The sequence below is a fragment of the Erythranthe guttata genome, chromosome 8, assembly GCF_056151865.1.
Source record: "Erythranthe guttata isolate IM_541 chromosome 8, IM_541, whole genome shotgun sequence".
In the NCBI taxonomy this organism is placed as follows: domain Eukaryota; kingdom Viridiplantae; phylum Streptophyta; class Magnoliopsida; order Lamiales; family Phrymaceae; genus Erythranthe; species Erythranthe guttata.
The window spans coordinates 25,614,337-25,632,200 of NC_142540.1; the positions used below are offsets into that span (position 1 = coordinate 25,614,337).

The following is a 17,864-nucleotide window of genomic DNA, read 5'->3' on the forward strand; positions in this document are numbered from 1 at the left end:
ATTATTAATTTATGGAGTATTAATTTAGTGAAGTTTTAATCGAGATTTTATAATTTATTAATTATTAAAAATATGCATGAGTCAACACATGAATATATCATACGACGCCGTTTCAATCTGCCTTGTTGTCTCCCTCCTTTTCTTCAACCGTCGAGCAAAAAAGAAACACAGCGAAGACTGATAATCGTCTGTCGGCAAATTCTTCATCGGAAAGGGGTTTCAGTGCCGATGCTGACACCGACGCAGAGGTACGCGGCGGGGGCACTGTTTTCCCTTGCCCTACACCAGGCTCAGGAGCACCAGACTTCCCCTTTGGGTTTTCCCTCCCACCAAGACGAAGACGGCGGCGGCGAGTCGTCGGAGGAACGCGTCAGCAGCAGCAGCAGTAGCTCCGACGCCGTCTCCGATGATACCCAGCTCTGGGTCCACCAATCGTCGGGTCTACTACGGCCCGTCTTCAAGTACTAACTGTTCCTAAATGTTTTTGTGTGCCCTTGTCCAAATATGTGAAATTGATTTTATTGTTATTCCCCTATGAAATTGTAGGTTTCTGGAAATTGATAGTAGAGCGTGGGGTGGGCTGGAGGAAACGGCGGCGTATTCACCCTCTAAGCATCATGTTGGAGCTGTTAGTACTTCTCTTTCTTACTTTTTATTTCCACATTTGATTTCTATTTTGTTCTTCAGCTAATTGAGTATATGGGTTTAGGGTTTCACAAAAGTTCGTTCAGTTATTGTTCTTGAGAAGTCGATATTAGTGTAAAATGGAATCGCAATTGAGTGATTCCCCATTAATTGTAATGAATGATTATTTGTTCGTATTCAGAGTCGAGCATGTTAGCATTTGAGAAAGAATAATCAAAGCGTGCGTCCTAAAATATTGTAATTTAATTTTGGGGAAAGAGGAACATTTAATCAGAAAGATCATAACTAGCAATTTTTTTTTTGGTGTGATAAATTCGTAATTTGCTTGAAATCATATAAACATTTGAGTGCTCGTAGCAGTTCTTTTTTCATTTCTTAGTTGCTTAGGTTGTTATGAGAATTAGTGAGATATTTTATTAAGTCCCGAGGAGCTACTTCAATTTGAATAAAATATGATTTCTAATTATGAAACCGTTACTCTGTCATCAGTTTTTAAGGTTACTTGCGGAAGAAACCAGTGACGTGTCTGAAGGAGCTGCTGACATGGAACTGGCTTTAATGAATAGTATAGAGGCTATGTCTTTGAGCATGGAAAATACTCCTGCTGATTACGAGTCCAAAAAGGAAAAACAACGTGAATATGAGCAAGCTTGTCGGGAGAAGTTTTCGATCCCTGATAAAATTCCCGAGTCAGAATCGAAACAGAACATTATGCATAATAATAATCGTCAGGAAATAAATGTTATTAGATCTGTTGTTGAGGAATCCGACGCACAGTCCATCTCTGAATCTGACGGCAAACCATTGGAAGAGGTAAAAATGCTTAGTTACCAAAGGAAATTGACAGTTTTATACGAGCTTCTCTCAGCTTGTTTAGCTAATATGGGTGAAGACGACAAGAAATCCACCAGGCAAAGAAAAGGGTACGACGCTAGACATCGTGTGGCATTGAGGCTGCTTTCTACCTGGTTTGATGTCAAGTGGATAAAAATGGTAGTTGTCTTACACTTTTTATGCTTTATCTGTTTAGCTTGATTCTGTGCTTATGTTTACAGCTTTGTCTTTAAGATTTTTTGTATAAGTGGGATCTTTCTTGGACATTGTTATATGTTTAATTTGTGAATGTTTTAAACTATCCACGATCCTAGTTTGTGCACTTAGTCACTAGTAATGGCTAAATGATCATTTGGAACCGCTCCTAGTGAAATTAAAGTGCATGCAATTACTTACTCAAACCTAAGCATTTCTGTTTATGTGCTGCAGTCTTGACCATCAAATATCGTTGACAACATTTTTGCTTTCTAATATTCTTTATTTTTGGTACTGATATGGACTTTACCCCTTTTTTCATGATTGTATTAATGTCCTAGGATTGTAGTTTGTGTTTTCATGATCCTTTTTGCGAATGCACTTTTGCATGAGTACTTCTGTGCATGCTTTTGTACCTTTACTAATGTGCGTATCTCTTCTAGCGAGTGTTTTTGTGCACGTTCCTTGATGCGCATTCATGTCCTCGAACTGTAGTACTTATTTTCATGATCGCTTTTGGAATCCAATTTTGACCATGTTCGAGTCCGAATTTGGAATTTTGCCGTTAGACAGAAATTGTAGCTAGCTGAAATAGCTTTCCAACGCCGCCGGAACCGGTTGATTTTTGTAAAAACGAAATGATTCTTTGTGCAGGAGTCCGTTGAAACCATAGTTGCTTCGTCTGCAATGGCTATTCTAAAAGAGGAGGAATCCAAAGAAGTAGCCCAATCTAAAAAAAGCTCATGGGCCAAGTGGAAACGTGGAGGCATCATAGGTGCTGCTGCATTAACTGGAGGAACTTTAATGGCAGTTACTGGAGGTATATTCCATCTTTGATTTCATTTTTAATTGTCTTTCATTTCTTGATATTTCATAAAACCAGGAAAGTTTCCCACTTGTGTAAATTCGGGCTTCGCTTTTTTACTTTCATAAATATTTGAACAGGTTTAGCTGCTCCAGCAATTGCTGCTGGATTTAGTGCTTTGGCGCCGACATTAGGGACTATTATACCTGTTATTGGAGCAGGTGGCTTTGCTGCTGTTGCTAGTGCTGCTGGGAGTGTTGCGGGTTCTGTTGCAGTTGCAGCTTCTTTTGGTGGTGGGTTCAATATATATTCATTTTATGATATTTAATATTTAATACGCGAATCCGTTGCAAACATAAAATTTTGTTATTGGTTATTATTTTGTTTATACATATGATAATATCTTGCTGACCTTTTTTGTTGAACCAGCTGCTGGAGCTGGACTTACGGGCAGTAAAATGGCTAGGCGAATTGGAGACGTTGACGAATTCGAGTTTAAAGCTATAGGCGAAAATCATAACCAAGGAGTGAGTTTTTCTTCTTTTTCTTTTCTCTTTTTTGTTTAGAGATTTCCGAAAATTGGAACAAAAGAGAATAAAGAAATGCTCTTCGGAGAAGTATTTAACAAAATACATGCTCTTTTCTTGATTTTGTTGATCAGCGATTAGGGGTTGAGATTTCAGTATCGGGATTTGTTTTTGAGGAAGAAGACTTTATAAGACCTTGGGAAGGACAACAGAATAACTCGGAAAGGTGGACCCCACCTTCTCCCAATATTTTCTCGTTTTTTGCAATTGTTTTTAAAGATCCCATCTTGTATTCCGGTTTCCGAAAATAACCAATTTATTCTGAAATTGCAATAACATTTTTGTAGGTATGTTCTGCAGTGGGAATCCAAGCATCTTATTGCTGTAAGCACTGCTATTCAAGACTGGCTTACTTCAAGTAAATTTATTTTTTAATTAATTTAATATAAAGCATTAAATAGCTAAATTATATGGGGATTTGGTGAAACGAGTATGAACAATGATCTGACTTGTTTGGTAGGATTGGCCATGGAAATGATGAAACAAGGTGCAATGATGACTGTATTAAGCTCTCTTTTAATGGCACTCGCTTGGCCAGCTACATTACTTGTTCTTACCGATTTTATCGACAGTAAATGGACTATTGCCTTAAACAGGTTCTCCTTTTCACTTCACTGTCAGAGAAATAATTCTCTGCAATTTTTTGTTTTTTTTAGTTATAAATATTTCTTGTTTAGAAAATATTTAACGGGACTTTGTAGGTCTGATAAGGCTGGAAAACTGCTCGCCGAAGTATTACAGAAGGGGCTGCAAGGGCAGAGGTATGTATAACAACTCGTGGAAGAAACTATAAATAAGTTCTATCAATTTTGCTCTAAAATCTTTCGTATTAATTCATTGTTGTCTGAAAATTCTCTAGGCCCGTGACACTTGTAGGTTTCTCACTCGGAGCAAGAGTGGTTTTTAGGTGCCTACAGATTTTGGCCGAAAGTGAAACTAATGGTAAGGATTACCATTAATTCAGATTAAATTGGATTTAAAAGAAAATACGGGCTTGCTTAAAGTTCATTTTTACGCGTATTTAATGCTATTTCCCATTTTTTTTTTTTTTTTAATTCTTCATCAGTTGGACTGGTGGAAAGAGTTGTTCTTCTTGGAGCTCCGATATCAATTAAAGACATGAATTGGGAAGCCACTCGAAAGGTAGCCCTACACATTACCTTTCTACCAATTGATTTTTTATTTTATTTTAATAATTCAACTATATCTATTAGAGCCTAAATATAGTTCAGAAGTTAATCGTCGTCTATAAACTGCAGGTAGTGGCTGGGAGATATGTGAATGCATATTCTACAAATGATTGGATGCTCGGAATTGCATTTCGTGCCAAGTATGCAACTCTTAAAATGACAATTCAAATTCTTTCATTTTTTTTACTTGCTCGTATCGAGTTTTAATCTGGTGTTGCCTCGCATTATGTGTTCCAACAGTCTTCTCACTCAAGGATTGGCGGGAATTCAACCAGTTAATGTACCTGGCATCGAAAATGTACGTCATTTCTAACTCTTCAGAAATTTATTTATTTAATTCTTTCTTTTTTTCGAGATTTTGAATTTTTTCGTGTTCCCCTGCCTTTGATTTAACAGGTGGATGTAACAGAAGTTATTGAGGGTCACTCGTCTTACTTATGGAAAACCCAACAAATACTCGAACAACTTGAACTCGACACTTATTATCCCGTTTTCAACCAAAGTGTTCTGAAATCATAGTACATGGTACACTTCATTATCTCACTGAATTGTCTTCAAATTCAGATACTTATATGTTGTGAGAAGATCATAGTAAACGATTATCGATCGAAATGTATGATTGTATAATATTGTAAATGTATTATTATGTAAATATATATCTATTCTTACTATAAGATTTTATGATTGTGGCTAATTATGAATTGACACATGCTAGACTATGAATTGTGGCTATAAGTGAGATGGTTGGTATTCTACCATCACCTCTATTGTATTTTCCAAGTTGGAATTATAAAATAATAATAATTATAGTCTCGATTAAGACAGGTTATTCTATACTACACTGATTAGATCTTTACCGTTTAATATATATATATATATATATATATATATATATATATATATATATATATATTATAAAAGAAAGGCAACCCTAATGGTGTATCTATAATTATTTATTTTTAATATTTTTTTCTACTAATTTTTTTACTATAATTTTCAAAAATTATCAATCTACTATGTTTTATAAATATATTTCAAATCTTAAGAGATAAAGATAGAAATTCGATTTGTTAAATCTTAATCTATATATTTGATTATAAATCTGAATATGCAATATTGAAAAAAACTAATATTATATATAATATGAATAATATTATATTATTAAATTTTATTATATACTATATATTCTTATTATGTATTAAATTGATTGTTTTTTTCAATTTTTAAATAATATCTCATGCATCGCATATATGAAATAAAGATCTTCCCTGCTCTGTGTACATTTTGTTAGGTGTAACGTAGAATTGACCGACTTGAACTTCCGCTAATAAAAAGCATAAATATTGAAGTAAATGTCTATTTCAACAACATTTTCACTAATAGACTTCGAAATATGATTGTGTGCAAATTGAAATTAGAAAAACGATAAACGAGAGACATAAATCATACTACACTAACCAAATCATGTATGACAATCTCCGGCTAGCGATTTTATGTCTTTTCTCTTTCACTTATATAATTAGGTGGACTATTGTTTTTTTTTTTTTTTTTTTTTTTTTTTGAGTAAATTCAAGTCCATTACAAGGAGGAGTAGGGGAGGGGGGGACTCGAACCCTAGACCTTTACTCTATTAATAAAGGCTAGGTACCAACTCTCCTAATGAGGGTTGGTGACTATTGTTTTTATTAATATAAAATTTCACTAAAATCACAAATTACAAAATAATTTTATTACACTCTCTCATCTAATTTATATTGATTATTATCCTTTGTTCCTTGAGATAAAGGACAAAAATAAAAAAATGGAGGAAGACAGACGACGAGCTCCGGGCGAAGAAGGGAAGTTAATCCCACGCGCGGCAATGGCGGAATCTCCGAACGGAGAATCAATCGGCCCCGGAATCAGTTCGAAAGCCGATGACTCAAATCAACTGAAGCAAAACGATCGCTCTCATCAATCATCATCGTCATCGTCAACAAAGAACACGAATTCTACAGAAGCAGCCAACAAGGCAAAATCCTGCAAAGGATGCCTTTATTATTCGTCTCGTTTCAAGGCCGATTCTCGAAACCCTCTCTGCGTTGGCCTCACTCGCTCCCTTCCCAGTGGTACCGTTTGCCCTAATTTCCCCCCTACCTTTTCAATTGTTGATTATCGAGATTAATTTTTGTTTTTTGTTTTTTAATTTTGCCTAAATAATTGATTTTGAAGGTGCCCTAGATTGGACTTCCAACACTTAATTGAATACATTTTGTGCTTGCAAGCTGTTTCAGAAATGAAAATTAATTTTTTTTTGGTTGGATTGTGCATTAAGAAGATCATGCATCATGACAGAAATAAATTTTGATATCCATTGGGCTTCGTCTTCGTGTGCTTAACTTGCACGATGTCGATACGCATTAGAGTAATGTTGTAATTGTGTTTTTGTTGTTTGAATAAATAGTGCCTCGATACATTGTTGGAGAATCGGAGATGGAAGCATCTAAAGAGGGTAGGAGCCTAAGAGAATTTAGATACGCTTGTGTCGGTTATTCTCTATACACAGATCGAAAAAACCAGGCCTCGGATGGGCAACCGACTCAAACAGAATTGCCAGTCTGCATAGGTCTCGAGGTTAGTGTCGTTTAGGCTATGTTTCTTTATGTGGGCTTGGTTTAGTTTCGTTGCATCATCGTAAGATTGCGTTTGGTACATACAAATACAAGATTTCGATATAAGTAACGTTTTTCTTGTCACGTATTATGTGTAATGAAATTGCAAAAGAGTAGTGAATATTGACTGGTTATTATTATTCAACATTGGCTTAACAGGTTTTAGTGGACCGGAGAGCAAATGCTGCTGATTCAGCATCTGTTCCTACTCATATTCACAATAAAGAAGGTAACTATCCTCTTCTACTTTTGCTGTTAATGAAACGTCTTTTTGCAAACTACATCAAGGGCTTAATGACTTAACTATGAGCATCGGCCTCGTCTTTTTTTTTTGAATGTGAGCATGACTAATCCATGTGTTATTGGTTGAAGGAGCTCGTGTTTTAGTCATTATATTTTGACTATTAAAATGGAGATTGTCAATTAGAAATCGGACGAAGTAGGGCATATGTTATTGGTGGTTAATTATTTAAACAATAAAAAGGAACTTCATCTTGTCAGTCTGGCAAGATCATTTTTATTCTTCAATTATTACAAGGATTTGTCTTCCGTTATTAATATGCTTAACGGATTTTTGATTATTAAATATATTTTTTTCCCAGAAAAGCTCAAGTTTTGAATCTTCATTAAGTTGTATGATGCTATATGTACATGATTTGAAACAAGTCTGAACGAATTAGTAATATCCAGCTTCTCTTTTATTGCCAGTCCTTCAACTTGCAAATTCTCGTAAAATCATTCTGCATTTTTTGGTGTATTTTAGTAGTAAGCTTCATCTTGAACTGAATGCATATTCAAAAAAATTATCGAACTTATCTCTCTCGTAAACCAATCTCTCTCTTTTTTTTTTTTCGTTAAAAAAAATATCAAACTTATATTATGTTGTTGCTTCTTACAGATGGCAATGCATTGCCTCAACGTCGTCCACCTAAACCAACTAATGCAAACGGGGAAGAGTTTATGTCCAGGCAAGCTAACATATACAATTTAGCGGGAATTTTTTATTACATTATTATAAGAACTGTCTTAAGTGTTGGATGGGAAGTTCCATTACACAATCTTTAGTCGAAGACTCATTTGAAGCAATCAGGAAAAATCTTAAAAAAAATTCAATAGAAATTGAGTAGTTGGACTTTATCTTCGATTTTTTTTTACCAGAATTATCTTTTTCCTGGTTCTGATAATGCAGGTTTACTCGGAATGCAAACCTGGTGGCGAATGGGGTAGCGAAGAACATCCGTAGAGTAGGGAATCAAATAAAGCAAAGTCTTGACGATGTAATGTATCCTTACAGAAAACGGCCAAAGTAAAAGAGGGGCGATCTTGGAATAAAAATAAAATGTGGTGGAGCCTTTGAGAAATTATGTATATCTACCGTGTCTCCATTTACACACCCCTGTTTCCTATTTTGCCCTTGTTAAGAAATGATTGAACTCATAATGTGGGCAATGGAGGCAATATTTTTTTTGTGCTCTTTTCGACTTTGTGCTAATATAACTATTTATTTAGCTGTTTTAATTGGTCTGTCTGATGTTTTTGAGGAAGCCAAGGATTCTGTTATAACCTCCATTTTGTTAGTACACAGTAAAAATATCTGTGAAAGTTATATTTATCGCGTCCCTTGAATTTTCGAAAATTCTGATTTATCTGATTTTTGTTGGAATTGAAATTAAAATATAATTTCATTTGCCAAAAAAAATTGAATTTTCCTGGTATACCCTCAAATTCTTCTCTGCTCATTGAGTATTATGTGTATAAATATAATAATAATAGCTAACATAACAAAAAGCCCGTCTAGCTCAGTTGGTAGAGCGCAAGGCTCTTAACCTTGTGGTCGAGGGTTCGAGCCCCTCGGTGGGCGTCGTCTTCAATTTTTTATTTTATTTTTATAATTATAATTATAATTATAATTATAAACCAACAATTAGTTAATTAAACAAAACGGTAAATCTATCATTAATTCTTCTTGCACTTGAATATTTTCTTGGAACCAACAATCACGATAACCAGTCTTTGAAAATCAAATCCACGCCATTTTCCGATTCCTTTCTTTCTTCTCTCTCTCCTCAATTTCTCTCTCTAGAATTTAGTATAAATTATTACACAAGCAAACCATCCAGCAAATCAAAGGTGGCAACCCCCAATTATCAATCCTCACCTTTTCCTAGGAAGTCGCCTTTCCTCTTCATTCTCAATCAATCAATCTTTTAATCCTTCATTTCCGTTTGCTTCTGCTCAAATCCATCCATTTCCGGTGAAAAAAATCCAATCTTTTTTTTTTTTTTTGGTTTTGGAGAGGGTTTGTTTGTTCGCGGAATCGGATTGCGATTACCGTATGGCCCCGTACGCGGCGGCGTGCCGGCGGGCGGTCAAATTAGGAACCGGGTCGTTCGGTACCCACATAACCGGCCCGAACCGGTTCAACTCCAGGCCCATTTCCGACCTCGCCAAGCCCAACGGCAAACGCCTCTTCCTCGTCGACACTCTTGCCCTTGTAATTCATTCATTCAACCACCATTTCTTATTTATTTATCCCCAATTTGCTGGATTCATTATCTAATCAATTAATTAATCTATCCTGGTTGATTGATTAGGTTAGGAGATTAGAGGCACAAGGAATTCCGTCGAAGCAAGCGGAGGCGATAACGTCGGCTTTGACGGAAGTACTTAACGACAGTATGGAAAATGTTTCTTACTCCTTCGTCTCCAAAGGTGAAATGCAGAAAGTAAGCCTTTTTTTTTTTTTTTCTGTTGATTATGATTTTATCTGCTGTGTCTGAAGATGATCATTTCTTTTGTGTGTGTATCTATTTTGTTATACAATTTTGTTTTTGTCTCTTGTTTCAGAATGAGATGACTCATGAATCCACTTTATCCAAATTCAAAACTGAAATCAAAAGCTCCCAGGTATATTCTTCAATTCATGTTCTTCAAAATCGTGTCTTTTTCGTAGTAAATTTGTGTTAAGAATTACCCTATATATATATATATATATATATATATATATATATATATATATATATATATATATATATATATATATATATATATATACATGTGTGTGTGTGTGTGTGAATTATATTCGCCTTTGTCGCCATTTTCGGAGAAAAAACATAACATTTTGCAGTATGTGAATTGGAATTGTGGAAACCAAATGATTAATAAAGAAACGGTTTTTATTTATTTATTTTTTTTTTTTTTTTTTATATCATATTCGAATTGTTTACTTCCATTCATTGTTGCTACTCACGAATGTCGAATCGAGCTTAAATATGCGTTTCCGTAAGTCGGAGTTTTGAAGGTAAACAAACTAGAGTGGGGATCCTATCGTTCCAAATATGTTACGTTGTTTGTTGTTACATTTGATTTTGTAGTTTGTTGTTCGCATTCATATATTAATCATTTGTGTCTAAACACAACTATTAATTTTCGGAAAATCGAACGTGGGTTTGTACATAATATGGGGAACTATAAATCATGCTTTACTAGCTACTATTTTGTGCCGAATAATTATTTACATAATTACCAAAAAAGAATATAGAAGAGAGACGGTTTATTTATTCGTATAGTTCGTCTTGCTTTAGTAGCTTCTATATATATATATATATATATATATATATATATATATATATATATATATATATATATATATATATATATATATATACACACACACACACACGAGAGTATCTATGTATGTTTATGTACTACAGTTCTCTATATGTATATGATTCTTTCTTGGTTAGGTTGATCGATTCTTGCTTGCTAAAGGTTTGAGTAGATGTAATATTAGAACTACTCTTATGTGTTCACAATGAATGGATGCTTCTAGAATCTAGATAAGTACAAATACACGCAAATTATGTTATTGCAACGGATACGAAACTAATGCTTAGAATGGTTGACTTGTGATGCTTTGAATTATCGAAAAACAATTGTTCGGAGAAAAAAAAAAGAATTCCGTTTGGACGAATTAACTTGGCACGATTATAGGGGTGGATATTAGCATTTTTTCGTTAAATAATTTAAATGCATTTTTTTTTCGTTTGTTGACTATGTGTATAAGCACTCGAATTGTGCAGGACCACCATTTTTCTTTATTGCAACACGAGACCGAAAAACTTAAAAGCGATATTGAGAAGATGCGTAGTGAGTTGAGGTCGGTTCATTAACTCTTGTTTTTTTTATATATATATTTTTCATTTTTTTTTTCATGCACGAGTAACCAAAAAAATAAAAATAAAAAGCACGATCGTCTTGAATTCAGGTATGAAATCGATAAAGTCACAGCTGGTCAACGCTTGGATCTTAATCTCGAAAGGGGGTAACTAAGTTTATCCACATTATTCCCATCATTTTTTTCTTGGGTCGAATTTTATGTATTATTTAAATTAAAATATTGCCGCCCCTTGTGCAGGAGAATCCGGGACGAGCTAAACAATCAAAATCAAGAAACCAGTAACCTCACTAACAAACTCGATCGAGTAAGAATATTTAATTCTTTATATGTAGTTGCTGAAAATCAAATAATTTTTTTTCCTCGTCTGTATGTATATTATATATAATGTCGAATTATCAGGAAATTCATGCATTGAGGGCACAATTAGAAGCTGCTAAATACGACGTCATAAAGTATTGCATTGGTACACTCGCCTCCGTCTCCGCAGTCGGTCTTGCTGTGATTCGCATTCTCATGTAGCTTAAAATGCAATTCAGTCATTTTTTTTTTTAATTTTAAGTTTTTTCGTTTAGAAGGATTTTAAACCGGTTTTAATGTTTAAAATCCTTGATTATTAAGAAAGATAGACTAACATTGTTAGGAATTTAAATATAACAATGTTATTCATTGATCTGATATTGTAAAATAGATTTGTAACATTTGTTTAAATTTTGTTACTCATGAATTTGGGAAGTGACAAAGTTCTATGTAATTTGACTTTTTTAATGTTTATATATTTTGTGCATTGATCCTTTATTTTGACAATAATTCTGTAATAGTTTAAGGACTTTGCATAAATACATAATTAAACAGGGGTAGGACTGCAATGGATAATTTTCAATTGGGGGCTGAGAACATGAGAGAGTGGGACTATAAATTTATGGAGTAGAGTGGTTATTCCAATTTGTTTAGGGGTATTTACAGAAAATGGTACAAAATAAATAAATGTTTATAGATTTAAATTAAAGGAGAAATTGGTTAAAAACTCTCTCAAAAATATTTTGTATAGTTAACATGCCGCATGCATATTTTGAATTTGTTAATAGTCCATCGGGGCCGTTTACTTGGACAAAGTAGACTGCAAATAGACAACTTATTTGTAGAGTTCAGACTGAAAATAGACAACTTAATTAGAGATTTTGGACTGAAAACAACCGTTTTTAGATGAAAGTAACATTTATCCGTTGTGGCAGAAATTAATTGTTCGGCGATATGGGACTGATAGGGAGAGGTGGAATCGTGAAAGAAATGTCATTTTGGAGTGGATGTTGTTTGGAAGATAATAAAATATTTCCAATGCAAAATGGCTATTCAAAACTCTCTAACTAAGCTGCCCAAAAGACTTTTAATGAAATGCAAAAATATAATTGTTCTGATTTGAAAGGGTATTAATGATCTGAGGTATTTATGGAATTGGACCTAAATTAAAATTAAGATGCATATACCGAAAATATGATTGCTATAATTTATTTATCGGTCGTTAAAAATTAGAGATTGGGCTATGTAGGTGGGTTGGGTTGGGTGAATGTACATGTTGGAGCTAAATACCTAACACGCAAGTGCACGTATCACAAACAAGTAGTAAAAGTTGACTCGTGAGAGTCGGATGTCGATCCCACAGGGAATACTCAAATTATCTAATCCTAAGTGCCAAATTCTGACAATTATGATTTGTATCCAGCCTACGCAAAGTTGTCAAATATAATCAACTAAATAATTAATCTAATTATGAAAGCAATTAAACACGAGAAAATATCAATAAAAACGGACCTAGGATTTTATCTTCCCCCTATGCAAGAATTGCTCACCCAAAACCCCTCAAACTCGTGAGAGTCGGATGTCGATCCCACATGGAATACTCAACTTATCTAATCCTAAATACCAAATTCTAACAATTATGATTTTTATCCAGCCTACGCAAAGTTGTCATATATAATCAACTAAATAATTAATCTAATTATAAAAGCAATTAAACACGAGAAAATATCAATAAAAACGGACCTAGGATTTTATCTTCCCCCTATGCAAGAATTGCTCACCCAAAACCCCTCAAGAATGAAATATATGAAACCTGATTATTAACCCGAGACACTAATTTACTCATAACCCGTTGTCGCGTGTATTATGAGTCTATTATTCATAAACGGTTCACTATATGTCTATGCAAACCAACTATGAATAAATCATTAACTAACAAGTCTCGTAAATGGCTACCTAACGTGATATATGTATGTCTACGACACCACATGCAATTGACACACTCATCCGGTGAAAACTACTCGAAGGGTCTTTTACTTACCGTCTAATTATCAAAATAGTTCTGTCGAGTCAATCCCAATAATCACAGATAAAGCACATATATTGATCAGGTTCATGAACTAACAATCATAACAAGTAGAAGAAATAATCATAGAATCATAATGGCATAATCTCAAGAAAACGGGTTCACCATCCCCACATAGGGTTCCAACAAAATCCTAGATTAAAAACTTAGCTACTCATGTTCTCTACGAAAAACATAATAAAAATATAAACAAACATAGATTAAGAAAAGATAGATGAAAGAAAAATTGTGATGAAGATTTGTCAATTCTCCGTCTTCGTTGTTTCTTCGTTCTTTTGTGTTCAAAAGTACTTTAATTTGTGCTCGGTTTGCCATTAAATAGATGTCCCAACTTGGTAGAAGATTTTAGGTTTCCTTGTGTGATTAAAACTCCAAAATTGTCTCGAGCGTGTTTTCACACGGCCTCGCGAGAATCAGTGCAATTCTCACACGGCTGCGCGAGAATCACCGAAACCTTCTGCCCTCATTCTGCAGTTGGCGCGGCCGCACCACAAATAGGCTAAATTTGGCACGGCCGCGCCGGCCAATTTTCAGCATATTTTTATTTTCTTCCGTTTTTGCCCCTTTTTGACCTTTTTTGGCTCGTTTCATCCTTGGAACTCCCAAATCGTCAAGTTATACCTAAAATACAATAAACCACTCATTAAGCATCATTAAATCAATAAAAGTATACAAAAATTCTCGTAAGAAAATATACATTGAGTGTAAAATATACACTCAACAGTACACTGTACAAACTTTTTTGGAAAGTGGATTTAAAAAAAATGGATATTAATTTGATGAATGGCAGAATAATGGGGATGATGTAATGTATTAAATAATAAATTTAATAATGATTTAGATTTTAAAAGAAAGATAATATATAATTAACTTTCTTTGCAAGTTGAACTAAAGAGGATGAATGTTCAAATTGCCAAATTTAGCACTCATTGTGACAGCTCCACAATTAAAATAAAAATAAAAATAATAAAAGAATTTGGGGACTTTTTCGACCCTACATCCGGTGGTAAATATTGAGTGGATCTTCTGCTGCTACGTGTCATTTTTTGTATTTTATAATATATTCTCCGCTAGGGTTTACTTTTAGAGGTTTTCGGAAAAAAAAAAAAAAAAAAAAACACGTAGCAGCAGAAGACCTAACCGGCGGATGTAGGGTCGAAGGAGCCGGGATGAAAAGGACAAGCACTGAATGGGCTGGTTGTAATTATTCGAACATAACATGTTTTTTTTTATAATTTTAGCATACCTCAAGAGGTGAGCATAATTTTTGCCTATCATATAAATATTAAATAATTCATATAACTACTCTATTAAACGAAATGATCATTCAACACAAAAGTTATTTACATATTTCATAAGTTTGGTTTAATTACAAATGCATTTTCATGTTTCAAGCATTTCTTTTATTTTGGATACAAACTAAATTTAAAAAAAATAAAAAAGTTTGTTGATGCATTTTCATATGCATAAACCAAATTCACACAAAAACATTTATGCAAAAAGAAATTAAAAAAAAAAAGAAAAAGAAAAGAAGAAAATATGTAGTACGGAAACGGAAACGAAAACGAAAAGCCTCGACTTCATAATCACCGGCAACCTCAGTAAAGTGGGCAGAGCAGCCGTGGAGTCGGCACCGCCGTCAGCCTGGTGGCGCGTGGGGCAGTGAGTCCAAAAACATCATCCATATCCAGCTCGGCGGGCTTCATCCCGTCGGGCAGCTCCCACGTAAAGCAGTGGAGGAGATGAGCCACCGCCATCTCCAGCGCGTAGAGCCCGAGCTGCATGCCGGGGCAAGACCTCCGGCCCGACCCGAACGGGATGAACTCGAAGTTGCTCCCCTTGAAATCGGGGACGCCGTCCTTGAGGAACCGCTCCGGCTTGAACGAGTCGGCGTCCTCCCACGCGCTCTTGTCGCGCCCGATGGCCCACGCATTGATCATCACGCGCGATCTCGCCGGAACGTGGTACCCGGAGACGACGGCGTCCTCGGAGGTCTCGTGGAGGAGGAGCGGGATGGGCGGGTGGAGGCGGAGCACTTCCTTGAGGCAGCACCGGAGGTAGGTGAGTTTCTCAAAGTCGGACTCTTCGACTTTTCGGGCCGGGCCGACTACGGTCATGAGTTCTTGTTGGACCCGTTTTAGGTCTTGCGGGCTTCTCATTAGCTCTGCCATGGCCCACTCGATTGCGGAAGCCACTGTCTCGGTCCCACCGAACATTACATCCTGACGTCATCAAATTGCATCATCAATTTGAACTTGCGTTAAAAAAACAAATACTATAGGGTAAATTACGGAAAAATTCCCGAACTTTGGCTAAATAACGAAAAATCGCCCTCACTATCTGTAATAACCAAAACCTCCTCTGAATTAACTATTTTTTCGAGTTTTTTTAATATAAAATGTGTACAGTTTATTATATCTATGTTAAATAAGTAAGAAATAAAATAAAAATCTGAAATTGTTTAAAGTTTATACCCTGTAATAAAAAAAAAATCGTGAAAAGTAACAGTATAAGGGGTTGGTATAAGACGTAAAGAAACCTCGGGGGATGTTTTATAATTACTGATAGGTGGAGGTGGTTTTTGTAATTTAATCTAAGTTTAGGGGAGTTTTCGTATTTTACCCATATTATGTCATGTTTTTTATGAAAGAGTATTGAAGTGGAAATGTGATGGATCAAGTAAGTTAGCACTTAAATAAAAGAAGGAAAACTTAAACTTAAATAAAAATAAAGATAAGTAATTTTGTGTTAATTACCATAATTATGGCTTTAATATTATCCCTCGTAAGCTTAATTGAGTTGTGCAAATCCTCAGCTTCAGAAACTTTGGTCTCATCATCACTATAAAAAGCCAACAACTCATCCACCATATCACTATCAACTTCGGGCCCATGATTATTTTCGGGCTTTTTTTTCTTGTGCATGTGTTCATCAATAATACTATCGATGAACCCATCGAGCGAGGCCCGCGCATTTACGAGCCTCTTGTTCAACCCTTGCGGGTCCATCCACCCGAGAAACGGGATGAAATCCGCGATATTAAACGCACCGAACAATTTCGAAAACTCCTGCAAGATCTCGATGAAGTTATCCTGTCCCTCGTGCGAGCTGGTCCCGAACGCGGCCCGGTATATGATATTCCTAGTCAGCCCGAACACCAGCTCGCCGACGTTGACCGGGCCCGCGGACCCCACAGCCACGGCCCGGATCATACCATCCACCTCGTCACGGACAGAGTCCCAGGACTCTGCCCGTTTACGGCTGAACAGCTTCACGACGCAGAGCTTGCGCATCTGGCGCCAGAAGGGCCCGTAGTGGGCGAACGCCATGTCAGCCCTATCGTACGTCAGGTAGCTGATGGCGATGTTCGCTGGCCGGTTGGAGAATATGCCGTCCTGGGCCTGGAGGACCTGACGGGCCTCGTCCGGGCTCGACACCGCCACTATGTGAAGGAACCCGATGCGGAGGTGGAATATCCCTCCGTACTTCTCGGCCAGACGGGCCAGGCCGCGGTGGGTTAGCTGGCCCGTCAGGCCCATATTGCCAATCACGGGCCAGCCACGTGGCCCGGGAGGATAGGGCTTGCGCCGGAATCTCGATAGAGCAATCAAGAAAAGCAAAGGGAAGATGAAGAGGATTAGCAAGGGTTTAGCCTCAAGAGCTTGGAGTAGGGTGGCCATTTTCTTTTCCATGATCATTTTTTTTTTCTTTTTTCAAGAAATAGTGTTACACAAATTCTTACAACATAAGGAAAAAAAAAGGTGCAACCAACTTTAATTTTGTTACTACATTTTGATTGGATTGATGAGGGATTTATATATATAAGTTGGTGGTAATGACAATAATAGGTTGGTCACAATTTCACACACTAAGTGGTGTATATCTCCAAGTTGGGGAAAAATAAGGTGGCAAGTGTTAATCTCATAAAATTCCAAGATTGGATTTTAATCAAAAGTAGATAGGGCCCCTAATTGAGTATGAAGAAGTTATATGTACTTCCACTAGTCATAATACAATATTGATTTTTATTCAAGATATATAATTTTTTTATTTAAAAAGGAAAAGATTAAAGTTGGATTGTATAATTTCTACTGTGGTGCAAATTTAGACCGGATGTCCTGTTTTAATAGGAAAATCGGATGTTATAGGATGATTGCCACGTGGATAGTTTAGATAAAAATATAATTAGGATTTTAATAATTGAAAAAAAAAACCAGCATAACCCGTAACCCTAATTATAATCAGCGTGATTTATTAAGAGTTAAAACTTAAAAGTCCCACATGTCAAAAAATTAGTGAAATCCGATTTAAATTAAATATCGGCTGATCCGCTCAGAATTTATTCTCTTTCTACTAAACTAGTTTAAGCAAATTAATTCACTCTTAAATGAAGA

At 35.7% G+C, this 17,864-nt stretch overlaps 4 protein-coding genes and 1 non-coding gene across 5 annotated transcripts; 4 read left to right on the top strand and 1 right to left on the bottom strand.

Annotated features, from left to right (window-relative positions):
- Window positions 1–69: 69 nt before the first annotated feature.
- LOC105965245 (transmembrane and coiled-coil domain-containing protein STS1) lies at window positions 70–4,950 on the top strand. Its single transcript, XM_088822577.1, has 15 exons — window positions 70–461; window positions 547–628; window positions 1,135–1,638; window positions 2,329–2,494; window positions 2,620–2,772; window positions 2,909–3,006; window positions 3,141–3,232; window positions 3,354–3,424; window positions 3,527–3,662; window positions 3,768–3,827; window positions 3,926–4,008; window positions 4,133–4,209; window positions 4,326–4,396; window positions 4,497–4,554; window positions 4,653–4,950. Exons 1-15 carry the CDS (start codon window positions 73–75, stop codon window positions 4,773–4,775), a joined length of 2,163 nt encoding a protein of 720 aa, XP_088678703.1. The 5' UTR covers window positions 70–72; the 3' UTR covers window positions 4,776–4,950.
- Window positions 4,951–5,918: 968 nt separating this feature from the next.
- On the top strand, window positions 5,919–8,425 carry LOC105965337 (hypothetical protein). The gene is made up of 5 exons (XM_012989882.2): window positions 5,919–6,364; window positions 6,700–6,869; window positions 7,067–7,136; window positions 7,806–7,875; window positions 8,097–8,425. The coding sequence occupies exons 1-5, from the start codon at window positions 6,058–6,060 to the stop codon at window positions 8,215–8,217; spliced, it is 738 nt and encodes a 245-aa protein (XP_012845336.2). The 5' UTR covers window positions 5,919–6,057; the 3' UTR covers window positions 8,218–8,425.
- Window positions 8,426–8,695: 270 nt separating this feature from the next.
- Window positions 8,696–8,768, top strand: TRNAK-CUU (transfer RNA lysine (anticodon CUU)). The gene has a single exon. It is a non-coding gene; the product is annotated as a tRNA-Lys (tRNA).
- Window positions 8,769–8,850: 82 nt separating this feature from the next.
- On the top strand, window positions 8,851–11,871 carry LOC105965357 (protein FMP32, mitochondrial). Its single transcript, XM_012989901.2, has 7 exons — window positions 8,851–9,401; window positions 9,502–9,633; window positions 9,755–9,814; window positions 10,990–11,066; window positions 11,175–11,231; window positions 11,325–11,391; window positions 11,487–11,871. The coding sequence occupies exons 1-7, from the start codon at window positions 9,243–9,245 to the stop codon at window positions 11,604–11,606; spliced, it is 672 nt and encodes a 223-aa protein (XP_012845355.1). The 5' UTR covers window positions 8,851–9,242; the 3' UTR covers window positions 11,607–11,871.
- A 2,925-nt stretch (window positions 11,872–14,796) lies between these two features.
- On the bottom strand, window positions 14,797–17,344 carry LOC105965341 (cytochrome P450 84A1). The gene is made up of 2 exons (XM_012989888.2): window positions 16,227–17,344; window positions 14,797–15,692 (listed from the first exon to the last, which is right to left on the bottom strand). The coding sequence occupies exons 1-2, from the start codon at window positions 17,166–17,168 to the stop codon at window positions 15,069–15,071; spliced, it is 1,566 nt and encodes a 521-aa protein (XP_012845342.1). The 5' UTR covers window positions 17,169–17,344; the 3' UTR covers window positions 14,797–15,068.
- Between the last annotated feature and the right edge of the window lie 520 nt (window positions 17,345–17,864).